Source organism: Pogona vitticeps, chromosome 3 (genome assembly GCF_051106095.1).
Source record: "Pogona vitticeps strain Pit_001003342236 chromosome 3, PviZW2.1, whole genome shotgun sequence".
Classification (NCBI taxonomy): domain Eukaryota; kingdom Metazoa; phylum Chordata; class Lepidosauria; order Squamata; family Agamidae; genus Pogona; species Pogona vitticeps.
In genome coordinates, this window is record NC_135785.1 from 123977955 (window position 1) to 123993712 (window position 15758).

A 15758-nucleotide genomic window follows, 5' to 3' on the forward strand; every position below is an offset into this window, starting at 1 on the left:
CCACGCAAAGCCCGGTAAGTGGATCAGGATGGTTCTGTAGGGATCTTCCAAAGGACCTGACCACCTGTAGTCGTGATATTCGTATTTGTCTCCCCCAGGAGATGAATACAAATATCCCATCTCTAGTGTGAAGCCTTCATCTTCAGAAATGTGAAAAGAACTTACCATCAATGATTGTATCCATTGCGCAGGGTACAGAAGCTCAATGTGTTTTATCTTAAACTCTAGTTTCTAAAACATTGACATTAAATTTTGCTAATACTACAGTCGTTGAAATGTTTGAAAAGAGGTGTATAGTGCACTAGACCAAGCTATAGGCCTTTCTTCCATGCTGCGCACCTTCCCTGCCTGCTCTGAAGCATTAACCTATACTTGTGTAAAACCTTTTTCTTGCGGTATTTCTCATTAGAAACATCAGGATGCATCTCTTTGGTGCCGTTCTCACTTTTTGACAGTGTTTTTGTTAGTGCTGCCGCTGAAGTGGTGGCTTTTTCACTATCACATAGGAGTGAAAATTCTTGCAGCAGTTGACCATTTTGCAGTGAGGCAGCTTGATGTGTTGAGATACTCGTGTTTTTTGTTCTACACGAGAAAATCTGCGAGAATTTGTTAGAGCCATATTTCCTATGTATCCATAGCAAGGACATCCTCTTCAACAAATGCAGTTGTGAAGCTTTAGGGTACCACAGTATTCACTTCTATTGTTATAAGAGAAAATAGATTTGAACTCTCCTGCTTTATTTAGAAATTTGTAATGTCAAAATGAATAGCTATATTTTAGTTTTAGGTTATGAATAATTCCACAAACATCAGATATAAATAATACATTAAAGTGTGCTATCATGTTAGCTTTACATTGACCACAAACGCCAGGTTGTCAGTGAGCAAGGGTTAGAACATTTGTCAAGGGCAACACATGCCCCTCCTTTCTTCCTAGGAGGACCCTTCTTATCTTTATTTACAGCTCTGCTTCTGAGGAAGTTGGGGCTGTGGTCCACTGAAAAGTAGCTTGAAACTTGGGTTCTTATTTAGCAAATATGCTACATGATATTGAAACCACATACTGTATTAGATATTATTTTGTGTGCTTGTTACTTCACAGGCAAATGAGATTGACACTGTCCAGAACTGCAGTTTTATATTTATTAATGATGTTAATAGAAATAGAAAGAGAGGCAGCCAGATGTTAGACAACTAAGTTGTGATGTGAGGAGTGCAGACTTGTTTTCTTCTCCACTAGCCCTGTGTGAAGTATGTTGGATTGCCCATGCAGTATTAAGTATTTGAATCTGCAACTAAAGACCCACAGTGTGTATAGTTCAGTGTCAATTTGCATAAACTGGCCTATTAGCACAGGGAGGTCAGTGCAGAAATCAGCAGGTGGAAAAGAGTGAAACAAAGCTAAAAGCTCAGCTCTTTGATTCTATAGTTACTTGCAGTGATGAGCATGTTCACACTATGGCACTGCTTAAACGTCTTTGTTTACATCATTGTCATGCAGTATGATGTCATGGGACATTCGGGAGATGGTTTCAACATTGACTTGGTCCACAGTGACAAAGTTCCAAAGGACAATAAGCAACGATTAGAAATTTTGAAGGTAAACTTTATTGTTTGAAATGTTAAAGTCTGACATTACAGGTTTATTTATTTATTATTTATTTATTTATTTATTTAATTTCTACTCCACCCTTCTAGTGACTGGTCACTCTTCTGGGCAGCTTAAAACAAATGTAAACACAAAGTATAAGCACAAAATGCATAAAATGAAAACAGGGAGGGAGAAAAAGGAAACCCCCACCCCTACAGCCCACCTATATAACCAAACAGACACCAATCCCAAGATGCTGATAACAGTAACATAAATTAAGCAATAAAGGAGAAGATTCTCAAAGGCCTGACTAAAGAGCAGTTTTATTTGCCTTCCAAACATTAGGCGGGAGAGGGCATGATAATGTTTTTTTTATAACAAGGCAGCCACCACAGAGAAGGCCCGGTTCCGAGTTGTAGATCCCCTCATGGCGGCCACCTGCAGCATTAGGCATTGGGATGGATGGGTGGGATGTCTGAGGGAGAGGCACTCTGCCAGGTACTGAGGTACTAAACTCTTCAGGCTTTGTATGTTAACATTAACAACTTGAACTAGGTCCGAGCATACTGGCAGCCAGTGCAAATGGGCTAGGATGGGGGAGACATTATCATATTTTGATGTCCCCAATACAAGCCTGGCCACCATGTTTTGCACTTGCTGTAGCTTCCAGACTTACTTCAAGTGTTCTTCCATGTAAGAGCATTGCAGTAGTCAGTCTTCAAAATTACCAAGACAGGACTTCCTGTCGAGATAGGAGCTAAGGTGTGTGATCAGCCTAAGTTGGAAAAAACTCCAGACCTGATAATGACCAAGATCTGATTCTCTATTAAGAGTGTCAGATCCAGGAGCACACTCAGATTAAGAACGTAGCCCTTCAGAGGGAGTGTGACCCCTTCCAAACCAGGCAAAAGTCCCCCTAACCAATCAGGGTCCTCTCCTAACAATAGGTTTTCCATCTTGTCAGGATTCAATGTCAGTCTACTAGCCTCGCCCAGTCCATAACCAAGGCCAGACAGCACTCCAGGGTCTTCACAGCTTCCACTGCCAAAGATAAAAAGGAGAGATGGAGTTGTGCAGCATTCCAAATCTCCAGATGAACTCCCCAAGCGGCCTGAAGAGCAGTGGGGAGATAACCGACCCCTGTTGGACTCCACACTGGAGGATCCACAGGGACAGAACAACATCTGAAAGCTGAACTATCTGACACCAGTCCTTGAGAAAGGATTGGCGCCAGTGCCATGCTGTACCCCCAGTCCCCAAACTTGACAGCCAGTCAAGGAAGATACTATGTTCAATGGTATCAAAGGCTGCTGAGAGATCCAGGAGAACCAACAAGGTCACACTCCTCCAGTCAGCCTCCCAAAACAGGTCATCAAAGAGGGCAACCAGAACTGTCTTAGTCCCATTGTGTGGCCTGAATCCCAATTGAAATAGATTAAGTCTATCAGTATCCTCCAAGAATACTTGCAACCTGTCAGCCACCACCTTCTCAGTCAGTTTACCCATGAACAGTATATAGGCGATAGGGTGATAGTTGTTTAAATAATCCGTTGCCAAGTTGACCTTTTCAAGAATGGGCTGGATCGTTGTCTCCTTCAGGCAGGAAGGCACGAGGAGGAGTTTATTATCTGGGTGGCCCATTCCACCATCACCCCCTTAGCTGGTGTTAAAAGCCAGGAGGCGCATGGGTCTGACCAGGAGGTTGGATATGCCTTTTTAGCCTTTAAGAGGGTACAACAGTTTTTCCTACAACAGGCAATACAGCAATCTATCTATCATTTCTTTTCTTTTTTTAAAAAAATTTAATCATACCAGTAAAAGAATAAATTTCAACCAAGTGGCTTTGAAGTGTTGTACCAAATGTAGGAGCTGATTTTTCAGACTGTGTAAAAAAATGTCTAAGGCAGCTATCTCAGTACTGTGCTTATTTCCCTCAATTATTTGTGATGTAAGAAAGAGTGGAGAAAAGCCAACTTTTGTATAGTTGCCTGGCCACCTGGAGCTGATTGTTTCGTGCTATGCGTATGCCAGCTTGGTGGCTCTGGTCTCCTTGAAGTGCATTACCAAGTACCAGGCCCAGACTGCACAAGGTTTTAGGGTCCAAATACGACCAGCTTTCTCCTTAGCTGGTTATATGGCTTCTACTCTTCCAAACTTGCCTGCATTTGGAGGTGGTCATTAATAATATGGCTTATTAAGGTATCATGGATTATATGGCTAACATTTAAATAAAAATTGCTTTACCTCTTTTACCAGAATCAGGACATAGGTTCATGTGTTAGTTTTCAGCTCAGATGGTGTTTGGAAAATGTTTCCTTGATTGGCTGAGTGATTCTGTCTCGGTTTTCTTCTGTTCTACAGACGATGCATGCCCACGCACAGTTCTGTATGAGTGGCGATCACACTCTGGAGAGCACAGAGCATGCCATTCAAGAGATTGCAAAAGAGGAGGCAGATGAATACTTTGTCATAGTCTTAAGTGATGCCAACCTTGAGCGGTATGGAATCCCTCCAGCAAGGTTTGCTCAAGCCTTGACCATCAATCCCAAAGTGAATGCTTTTGCTGTATTTATAGGATCCCTGGGGAATCAGGCAGACAGGTATGTAAAAGGATGGCTGGTGGGAGAAAGCTCAGGGGGAGCTCGCAAATATGATACAGAACATGCTTTCTTTTTGGCTTTCCTTCATATCCTTTCTAATGGCAAAGTGTGTTTCATTTGTTACATACTGTAGAATTCAATAAAGGTCTTCTTTTATGCTGACCTTTGCAGTGATCAGAAATTCTGACAGCTCCAAAGTTGCGTATAATATATATCTTATTGCAGTATTGTATCACAAACATCATACTATCTGGAAGAGTATTTTCTTAAGCTCATCTCCTTTTTTGGGAAAGATGAAACTTGATCTTGACCCCTAACCTGATCTTGCAGACCTGACAATAAGAATGTGGAATGGGAAAGACAAGAATTAGATTGTGTGAGCACCGCTTTTCATAATCTAGTGTCCCCTCTAGGGGAAGAAGATTAGTTTTGGGTGATGGGGAAGTGGCAGATTTAAGGGGGAAACAGTGGCAACATCCACACCAATGAACTATATAGTACACTGTAACTCAAAGATTCAAAAGGACGAAGAAAAGGAAATAGTGTAGTTTTCTGCAGCAGTAGGTGCAACAGCCTTTCCAGGGTTTTCTAGGTACAGAGCGGTCAGGTGTGATTTATCATTCCTTCTTTCCAGGTGTACTCTGGGACTGTACAGCCTGCCTATGGCTCTACTGGCTGCCTCTTTTCCTGGGAAGAACAGCAAGGATTCAAACTCTCAACCTCTAGCTCCACCAGCAGTCATGTGAAAAAGAAAGTACACCTTCTTTGAATTCCATGGTTTTATGTATCAGGACATAATAAAAATCATTTGGTCCTTAGCAGGTCTGAAAATTAGGTAAATACAATCTCAGATGAACAACAAGACATGACATATTACACTGTGTCATGATTTATTTAACAGAAGTAAAGCCTAAATAGAGATGCCATGTGTGAAAAACCCAGTACACCTTATGATTCAATAGCTTGTAGAACCACCTTTAGCAACAATAACTTGAAGTAATCATTTTCTGTATGACTTTATCAGTCTCTCACATTGCTGTGGAGGAATTTTGCCCCCCCCCATTCTTCACAATGTTGCTTCAATCCATTGAGGTTTGTGGGCATTTATTTATGTACAGCTCTCTTAAGGTCCCGCCACAGCACTGCAATCGGGTTGAGGTCTGGACTTTGTCTGAGGCATTGTGACACCTTGATTCTTCTGTTTTTTCAGCCATTTTGTTGTAGATTTGCTGGTGTGCTTGGGATCACTGGCCTGTTGCATGACCTAATTTCAGCCAAGCTTTGCTGTCAGACAGATGGCCTCACGTTTGACTCTAAAATACTTTGGTATCCAGAGGAGTTCATGGTTGACTCAATGGCTGCAAGGTGCCCAGGTCTTGTGGCTTCAAAACAAGCCCAGATCATCACCCCTACACCACTGTGCTTGGCAGTTGGTATGAGGTGTTTGTGCTCATAATGCTGTGTTTGGTTTTTGCCAAGCGTGGCACTGTGCATTATGGCCATACTTCTCCATTTGGATCTCGTCTGTCGAAAGGACATTGTTCCAGAAGTCTTGTGGTTTGTCCAGATGCACCTTTGCAAATCTAAGCCATGCTGCCATGTTCTTTTTAGAGATAAGAGGCTTTGTCCTGGCAACCTTTCCGAACAAACTGTACTTACTCAGTCTTTTTCTAATTGAACTGTCACAAACTTTAACATTTAACATGGTAACTGAGACCTGTAGAGTCTGAGATGTAACTCTTAAGGTTTTTGCAGTATCTCTGAGCATTGCGAGTCTGTCCTTGGAGTGAATTTGCTTGGATGTTCACTCCTGGGAAAATTAGTAAGTGTCTTGAATGTTTTCCACTTGTGAGTAATCTTCCTCACTGTAAGAATGATGGACTTTAAATTGTTTGGAAATGGCTGTCCAATTCTTCCCAGATTGATGGGCACCAAGAATTGCTTCTCTACAGTCATTGGTGATGTGTTTCCTCCTTGGTACCTGAACGCTCCAAACCAGCAAACTGCTAAAACCTCAGCTTCTATAGAGATGGTCACACTTGCTCAAGGGCAGTTGGTTAGCAGCTAGAGATGGGGGTATTCGTATTCGTATACAAATATCCCTGCACAGGTGGTAATAACAAGGGTCTAGCCCCATGGGGCTGGACAGTCCACTCACCATTCCACCGCTGCCATGGATGCTGCAGAGCCTGCCAATGGCTCCACAGCACGCGATCTGCGAGCCACTCTTCGACCTTGCAGCGAGGCTTGTATTCCTGTCTCCTGCCAGGAGTGGCAAGCCGAACGAGATCTTCAGAGCCATTGGCAGGCTCCGCGGCGACCGCAGTTGCGGCGGATTGGTGAGTGGACCATCCGGCCCCATGGTCACCACCTGTGCGGGGATATTCGTATACGAATACAAATGCTCCCGTCTCTTTTAGCAGCAGCTGGCTCTTAGCCTCTTAATTCCTGTGGAAGCAATAAGGTTGTACTTAGTTTTTCACACAGGTCTTCTCCATTTTGGCTTTATTTTTGTAAAATACGTAAGCCATGACATGATGTAATGTGTCATATGTTGTTGCTCATATGAGGTTGTATTTACCAAATTTTCAGACCTGCTAAGAACCAGATTTTTATTGTGTCCTGGTATATAATCCATACCAGGACACAATAAAAATCATCTGGTTCTGGTATGTAAAAATTCATCTGGTATGTAAATCCATAGAATAACTGTGATTCATTGAGCTATCCAATCAGCCTTAGGATGAATAAATAGGTAGTGTACGAATATATAGAGATCACACACACACACACACATATATATACATATATGTATATGTATGTATATGTATAGGTAAAATGTATATATAGGTAAAATGATCTCTCCCCCTATTTTCTAAATACAGCATTAAAATATAGAATTATTGAGTCCCCTAACATGCACCCCTGCCCCTGCGTGGGCCTGTAAGGTGAGAGTCAGTCATCTGGAGTGCTCTTAATATTGGAACTTCTGAATCAGCAGTCTGGTCAGTTATCTTTTCAGTGCCTATTACTCTCACTGTCTCCACGGCAAATACCGTAACAGTATGCAAATCCATAGGAAGCACTGTCCCTGTACAGCGACGAACCAGTAGAAAGCTAAAGTGCTCCTTGCTCACACCACTGCTTCTGAGCCTCACTGTCACGGTTTATGGATTTAAAAGGAAATGGTTCCTTTCTAAAGAGGGTTTGTTTAAATAGTGCTTGGTGTATTCCAGAGCGTGTATCGTGTGATGTTTTTTTCTCTTTTCTGCTTGCTAGGTTGCAGAGGACCCTGCCAGCTGGCCGCTCTTTTATTGCCATGGATACCAAGGAGATTCCACAGATTTTGCAGCAGATCTTCACCTCCACTATGTTGTCAAGTGCCTAGGAAGCGCCGGCGCTTCATAAATAACTGGACCACTGAATATGAGAAGCAGTTCATTGTAATCAAGATGACAATGTAATATGTAAGAGTTATGAACAAATAATCTGCATTTTATATTTAAGTAAATGTTATACTTTACATAGGAGTAAAGATTTAAATTAACACCTCCCCCAGACTATAGCTGCTCTTGAATAAAGAGCTTGATTGTAAAAACACCTTCGTCATTGCCTTCTGAAAAATTTAAAATTTCTTTTTCCACACTTCCCTAGATATCATGCTTTGCACTTTATATCTGTCAGTAGACGGGAAAATAAAAGATATTTGTCATTTTTCTGGTTGATAATTTTCATGAATCTGTACAATTCTGAATACTGTAATCTTTTATTCATTTCTAAGTGTACTAAAAAAAAACAAGTTTTCTTTTGTATCCTGAGTGCATAATTGAAGGCACTAAAACTAACCTCATCTCAGAAATTGCTAGTGTGCTCATTTTTAGGTACTTTACTGGATGGACTTGTTTTTAAACAACAGTGACAGAAGCAGCTTAAATTCTTGTTTAACATAACAGCTGTCCTTGGACACCTCTGGCTGGGAAACATCTTGTCATCCACCTCATCTAGCAGTTTTGGGTATTTGTTTTTCATTTTTTTCAAGATTGGTTGTACAATCTACTTCATGAGAGTGCTGGAGGCAGCAGCTAATGGGTGGAGGCTGATGCGCTGTTTCGCTGTTTCGCTTCCCTTTGTCTCAGCTGAAGTGTCGCTCATTGCTGAGATAACGAGGCCTTCCTTGTTACAGGTACCATTCACTGACGGAGAGACAAAAACTGACAAAACTCATGACCTCTGCATAAGATGTGTTTGGTTTTTCCTTTGCATTTATCTTGGAAAGCAACGTTCCACTGGAAGAGAACATGCTTACAAAATGAAACCTCTCTAGTCAGGAGAGGCTGGTGGTCTTGGTGGAGCCATGAGAGCAGTAGGGGAGAGAGCAGCTTTCTCTCCTTGGCAGCCATGCAGCCATGGAAATGTCTGTTGTTCAGGAAAACCCGAATTCCATAATTGCTGCTTAATATTTGCTTGTGGCCTATTTGGCTCTTTTTGAACTTCAGCAGTTTGAGAATATACAGTGGACCCTCTACTTACAGAATTAATCCGTATTGGAACAGTGGCTGCAGGTCAAAAAGTCTGTAGGTTGAGTCTCCATTGACCTACAATGCATTGAAAACCAATTAATCCCGTAACCGGCCGTTTTTGTTTCATTTTTGTTCCATTTTGGTTTTTTTCTGGTCTGTAGGTCGATTCTCGGGCTGCAAGTCAAACCTAAATTTTGCGGCCAGAGAAGTCTGTAACTCGAAAAGTCTGTAAGTCGAGCCGTCTGTAGGTCGAGGGTCCACTGTAGTGGCTTTTAAGTGGTATGTGCTAAACAAAAGACCTCATTGTGCCCAAAAACATGTAATATTTTTCCCTAATAAGGGAGAAATTATGTTCCCCAAGATACTAGTCTAGGGTCTTATAAAAAAGACTCTCCTAAAAAAAGAGACCATGTCTGCGGATGAGCTTCTCTAGAGTTCTGCTCCTGGTCTCTTATCTGAAGACCATATTTCAGGTGCAAAGAAGCAAGAATGCAACATCACACTGTGCTTTTCTATGTGGAGAATTCTTTGTGCATAGACAAGCATGTCAGAAAGACAAGTTCTGGTCTTCTCTTCCCCATGGCACAGTAATTTTGTAGAGACAGAGCTTCTGCACAAGGGAATATTCAACCATGAGAAAACCTTGTTCTGCAGTTTAAAAGATGCACAATGTGACTAGTCCCTAAGGTGGTGGTTCTCAACCTTTCATAGCTTATGTTCACCAATCACCCAAGGTTCCATTATGATAGGAACAAAAAAGGCATGTGTTTCAAGAAGAACATGTACTTGTGTACAAGCATTATATTACTATATTTATTATCTAATCACATAAATATTAGTAGTTTTGTGAGGAGTAAATACAGACAAATAATTCCATCAGAAAATGGAAAATGCAGTAATATTTTTCAGTATAAATATTAGAACTAAATCATCAAGATAATGAAGAAATAGAAATTGTGGTATTTTTGTTGAGCATAAAACACAAACAAAAATAATTATTCCAGTAATCATTAGAACTGAGAAGAAATACTGTGGACAGCCTTGCACTCCAGGTACATTCCACCCATATCGCAGCATTGATACATGAATCACCCAATGGAAACTGCTGCACCATCATGCGGCATTGTACATGATGTCTCTAGGTCATTCCCTCACATCAGTTTCCCCCAAAGGCTTGTACCGCCATTCTTAAGACTCCAAATGGTTGTGAGTTTAAGGACCAAGCTAAGATTTCAGACAGAAATACTCCTCCTTAGTGTATTTTGTTGACCTCATGAGGGAAAAATATTGTGTAGTATGATGAATATCATCAGTGATAAGTCGAAGGCAATGAGACCTTAGAGACTTTCAGTGCAAAGTCAAAGGGCGAATAAAATGTGGAGTGGTTTAGAGGGCCAGTGGGATGGTCCCTGCAGTCTAGATGAACAGTTGGCTGACACTGAAAATATGCTGTTTCATGGCAAATCAGGACATGTACTGGGTAGATATAAAGTTCTGGAAGTTAATGTATGTGGAAAACTGAATCAGTTTTATTTCTGCAGAGTTCCTTCCAATGTTTCATAGAAATTAAATAATTCTGTGTACATCACATGTTAACACAGCATACATTATGCTAGTCTTTTTGCTTGGAGCTCCCACTGAGAGTACTTTTGCTAACCAGTCACTGACAGGCCAGCAGGTTTTCAGTGATGGTTTATTCTTATGTCAGGCTTGTTTACCATTGAATAAATCTTCTATAGCTCAGAGCATTCTGGAGAAATCAATGTTAAGGAAGTTAGTTCTTAGTGTTTAGGGAAATGGGATTAATCATTGTTATGTTGGAGAGGAATAATTTGCTACTTCAGAATAAGAATTATCTTTATATCCTGCAAAATTGATACAGAAGAGATAATTTCCCAGTAAGTAGCATGGAAAGAGGAGGCAGATACAAATCAGGATTTAGCAAAGATTGTCATTGGAAACGATGGTCAAAATCTTCCATACTACGTATGTTTAAAAAAACCGTGAAGAAGCATATATTATAGTATTTTTTACTACAGATGAAGGTTTTTGATTCTAGTTTTTAAAAGAACTGATTCCCTCTTTAATTTATACCCCACCATTCCATATAAAAGCTTGGGCGAGTCTTTACATTTTGATGGTTTTAGAGTGGTGTTTGTTTGACTCAAAGCTTAAACCATCTTTTAAAAGTAAGTTATTACATTACATGATTTTTTGAAAGTAACTCATTACACTACTCATGGCTTCTTGGCAACCGGTTTGCTGTTACTATTATCCTAGCAAACTGTTCTTTGTATTATGCATTATTAATACCAGTGCATTATGATTACCAGAAGACCAGAAAGATACAGAGTAATAAACTACAACAGCAACAATCTCTGATTCCCTCTAGTGGCTAATTCTGATATTGCATATTGCAAATGTTTATGAAAATGTTTTTACATTCCGTTAAATTGCCTCTGACTCATGGCGATCCTATGAATGAGTAATCTCCAAAATGTCCTGTCCTCAATAGCCCTGCTTGGTTTTTGCAAACTTGAACCTGTTGTGGCTTCTTTCTAGAGAGTCAATCCATCTTCCTCTTTTGCCGATGCCTTCAACCGTTTCCAGTTAATCTTGCCATTTCATGATATGCCCAAAGTACACATCTTCAGTTTCATCAGTTTTGCCTCCACAGAAAATCAAGGCTTGATTTGCTCTAGGACATACCTGTTCATCTTTCTGGCAGTCCAGGGTATCTGCAAAGCTCTCCTCCAACACCATATTTCAAGTGAATCCATTTTTTTTCTTGTCAGCTTTCTTCATTGTCCAGCTTGCACACATGTACATAGTGATCAGGAATACAGCAGTGCAGATGGTCTTGATTTTTAGTGACACATCCTTACACTTGGCAATCTTTTCTAATTCTTTGATTTCTGTCCTGCCGTCTCTTTTTGGATTGATGATTGAATCGACGTTCTTCTTTCACTTTCACTAGAAGTCATTTCAAGTCATTGCTGCTTTGTGCCACTAAGACAGTGTCATATTTTAAATTACTAATGTTTCTTTCTCCTCCTTCATCTGAATCTAGCCCAGCTTTAAGGTGATATATCCCGTGTAGAGATTAACAACAAAGAGGGTGATAAAATGCACCCTTGTCTGACATCTTTGCTTACAGAAAACTATTTTATCTTTCCATATTCTGTCCTAATGGTAGTCTCTTGCCCACAATACAAGTTACGCATCAGGACCTTCAGGTGCTGAGGCACACCCATTTCTTTCTGTCTATAAAGCACAGAGTGATCTTCTTCTGAAATTCTTTAGTGCTCTCCAGTAGCCAGCGGATATTTGCAATGTGATCTCGAGTCCCTCTTCCTTTTCAAAATCCAGCTTGGATATAAGGCATTTCTTGCTCCATATAAGGAAAAGGTAATGCCTCAAACAACTGCCACTCCTGAGAACAGTACAATGACTCACCTTCTTCATCCCCTTCTTCTCTGGTGCCACTACTCTCCTCAGTAGATCTTTTGGTTGGAGACATTAATCTACTTTGTCTTATGGATGACATCAAGTCCTTAAAGAAGCTAACAGTAAAGGATGGATAAATCCATCGGCACAGAAATTAAAGTTCAGCTCTCTCAGTGATAGACCCACTTTTCCAAAAGTGTGCAGAACCAGATTATGGCTCCTTTTATGGTGCCCTTGCTGGCACTAACATATTACAGTGGTGCCTCACAAGACGATTGCCTCGTGGGACAAAAAACCCGCAAGACTATTGGTTTTTGTGATCACTATGGTGCCTCGCAAGACGGTTTCTTCTATGGCCATGCTTCACAAGATGGGTTGTCCCCCCCTTGAGACCGATGCCTCGCAAGACAAATAAATAGATTTTTTCGCAAGACAGCAATTCTCGCAAAACGAATTACATTTATCTTGCGGTGCACCACTGTATTTCATTATGGTGTCCTGAAGAAAACAGTTTCACACCCCTATCCTTTTTGGAATCCAGCTTGAACATCAGGCATTTCTCACTCCATACAAGGGAAAAGCCTTTGTTGCAACACCTTGAGCATCACTTTGCTTGCATAGGACATTAGAGCAATGGTCTTATAGTTACTGCACTCCTTGCCATCTCTTTTCTTTGGAATTGGAATGTATATTGGCTGTTTCTGGTCTGCAGGTCATTAATCATCATCATCCTCTCATAACTTTTGTTTTCCATATTTTTTGGAATATTCTTGTTAGGATTTTGGCAGATACAGTGACCTGAAATAGTCCTATCGGCATCTATCCACGGTGATTTATTTCTTCCCAGTGCTTTCAGAGCAGCTTTCACTTCACTTTCTAGAATTGCAGGTTTTTCATCATAGGATTTCTTTTCAATTGAGTCTGCCATCCCTTTATCTCTTCTGTATAGGTATTCAGCATACTGTTTTCAGATATTCTGTTGGCCATTCAGCATTCCTAACCTAGGCTTACATTTCCCTTTAATTTCACCAGTGTCACCTTCAACTACCACTGCTGCCCAGCAGTTCCCATCCCCATCACATTCAAACAGTCCATTCTCTTCTGCTGATGTGTTCATTACCTTTGAAAAGGGTGGATGCATCTTAGTTTGATCCCTCAGCTATGAACATTCTACCTCTGAAACTCCCTAGAAATCATTAGTCTTTGTTCTTAAAAATGACTCTGCAACTAGTTAATACTTTTATCATAATTTTATAACTATTCCTTACACTGTTTGTCAGTATGCGTAATTGTGCTATTTGCAAGCAGTTGCTTCCAGACTCTGACTTCATTATGTGCTTCAGCCCTTTGTTTTTATTTTGTGTGTTTTATTATTATTTTATTGCAGTTTTGTATTTTATATTTTTAATTTAATTTGTACACTGCCTAGAGATAATCTGTTGTTGAGTCATCTAAAAGTGTAATCACTAAACTAAACTAAAAACTAGTCAACATCCCAAAATATCTACAAAATCCCCACCGGTTTTTTGAGATGCTTCTGAGTTTGGCTCTTGGAGATATCCATTATCCCTTGTTTTCTGGCTTTTGCCTGAAGCCAGTTAGTTTTCTGATCTTGTCCCAGTTCTGTAGATTTGGCAAGCACTGAAGTACTTCTTTATATATAGTCCAGTTGCTACGCCCAGAGACATGTGTGAACAAAAAGAACCTTTCTCAATTCTGACATTTGAGAGAGCAAATAAGGGTCCCTTTGCAGCAGGAGAACAACACTGTGTGGAGCACTTTATTTCCAGTTCATAAATCCTCCCAAGTATTATGTCCAAAATATCCTCCAATCATAATGATATCTACTTCAGGGCAGGGACAGTTTGAGGAGGCTTTAGTCAGGCCTGCAGTTTTGTATATATTCAGGATCAAGCCCCACTGGAACATACCTCTAAGTAGACATCTATTAAGAGCATACTGTCAGTTTTATGTATGTAACATTACAGGAAAACGTTATTGTCTTTTTTCCTGTGGGGTAGTGAAACAGTAAAAATGCATTTCTGAAGTGGTATTATTGTAGTATATCCAGTGTGACATAGTGAATAAAATGACAGACTAGGTCTCAGGAGTCCTCAGTTCAAATCTTGTCTCAACCATGGAAACTCATTGGGGGTATGGAACTGGTAGAACCACTCCTTAAATGGCTCATGGCGCAGTGGTTAAACTGCTGTACTGCAGCCAAAACTGTGCTCAAGACCCGGGGTTCAGTCCCAGGTAGCCGGCTCAAGGTTGACTCAGCCTTCTATCCTTCCGAGGTCGGTAAAATGAGTACCCAGCTTGCTGGGGGGGGGGGCAATGTGTAGCCTGCATAATTGACTTGTAAACCGCCCACAGAGTGCTTGAAGCACTATGGGGCAGTAGATAAGCAGCACGCTTTGCTTTGCTTTAAATATCTCACTTATCCTGAAAGTCCTACAGTGGGGTCTCTACTTAAGAACTTAATCCGTATTGGAAGGTGGTTCTCAAGTTGAAAAGTTCTTATGTTGAATCTGCATTTCCCATAGGAATGCATTGAAAACCATTTAATCCGTATCTGCTCTTTTCCATCCATAGAAACTACAGTGGAACCTCTACTTAAGAACTTAATCCGTTTTGGAATGGTGTTCTTAAGTTGAAACGTTCTTAAGTTGAAGCAAAATTTCCCATAGGAATGGACTGAAAACCAATTAATCCGTTCTGGCTGTTTTTTGTTATGTAGAGGTGCGTTCGTACATTGAAGCATTAGTTCCCATAGGAACTAATGCAAAGCTGGTTAATACGTACTCTACCACTAGGGGGAGAATTTTTTTTAATCTAAGATGACCTAAGGTTAAAAAAAGAGCAGGAAAGGTTTTTTTTCCTGTTCTTATCTTGGATTTCTGTTCTCAAGTAGAAGCAAAATTTAGCAAATGGAGCTGTTCTTAAGTTGGATTGTTCTTAAGTAGGGACGTTCTTAAGTAGAGACCCCACTGTATTAAGGTCTCTATAAGTCAATTCCAGCTTGACTGCACTTAACAGGAGCACATATTATACGAATCTTCTAAAGGCAGTTTACTGCTAACAGTCTACACATCTGTTATGTTCATAAGCACCGGGTGCTGGTTGGTCCAGCCTTCCTGAAATGTAAGTGGACAGTTGTTCAATTTAATTTTCCCCATGGAAATTGATACATCAGGGAGATAGACAGACTAGAGATCTTCTTCCCACATGCAGCAGAAAGCTCTGTGTGAGAGAGGGAAGGAGAGAAAGAAAAATGCTGACTAGAGATGGGCATGAACTGGTGATTGATGCCAGTTCATTTTTGTGACCAAACAGGTGTTTGGTGCTTCCTGCCTCCTCCGGTGGGCCACCCACTCAGGGACAGAGCCCTGACTTCCCTGCCCCACCTCCTCCCAGAGCTGCCTCTGAGTGGGCACCCACCAGAGGAGGCAGGGTAGGAACCACTAAACACGTGTTCATATATTCTCTCTCTCTCTCTCTCTCTCTCTCTCTCTCTCTCTCTGTGTGTGTGTGTGTGTGTGTGTGTGTGTACTTGTATATCAAGAGAAAACTCCTCAAAATAAGCAGTAATCAAAAAGA

The 15758-nt window shown here is 40.8% G+C and overlaps 1 protein-coding gene across 1 annotated transcript in view; it reads left to right on the forward strand.

Annotated features, from left to right (window-relative positions):
- VWA8 (von Willebrand factor A domain containing 8) overlaps positions 1-8050 on the forward strand; it is a 187363-nt gene extending 179313 nt beyond the window's left edge. The window contains exons 43-45 of the mRNA XM_072994764.2: positions 1502-1600; positions 3953-4191; positions 7471-8050. Of these exons, the coding sequence (XP_072850865.2) occupies positions 1502-1600; positions 3953-4191; positions 7471-7579 (447 nt within the window). The 3' untranslated portion in view covers positions 7580-8050. The remainder of the gene's footprint in view (positions 1-1501; positions 1601-3952; positions 4192-7470) is intronic.
- The last annotated feature ends 7708 nt before the right edge of the window (positions 8051-15758 follow it).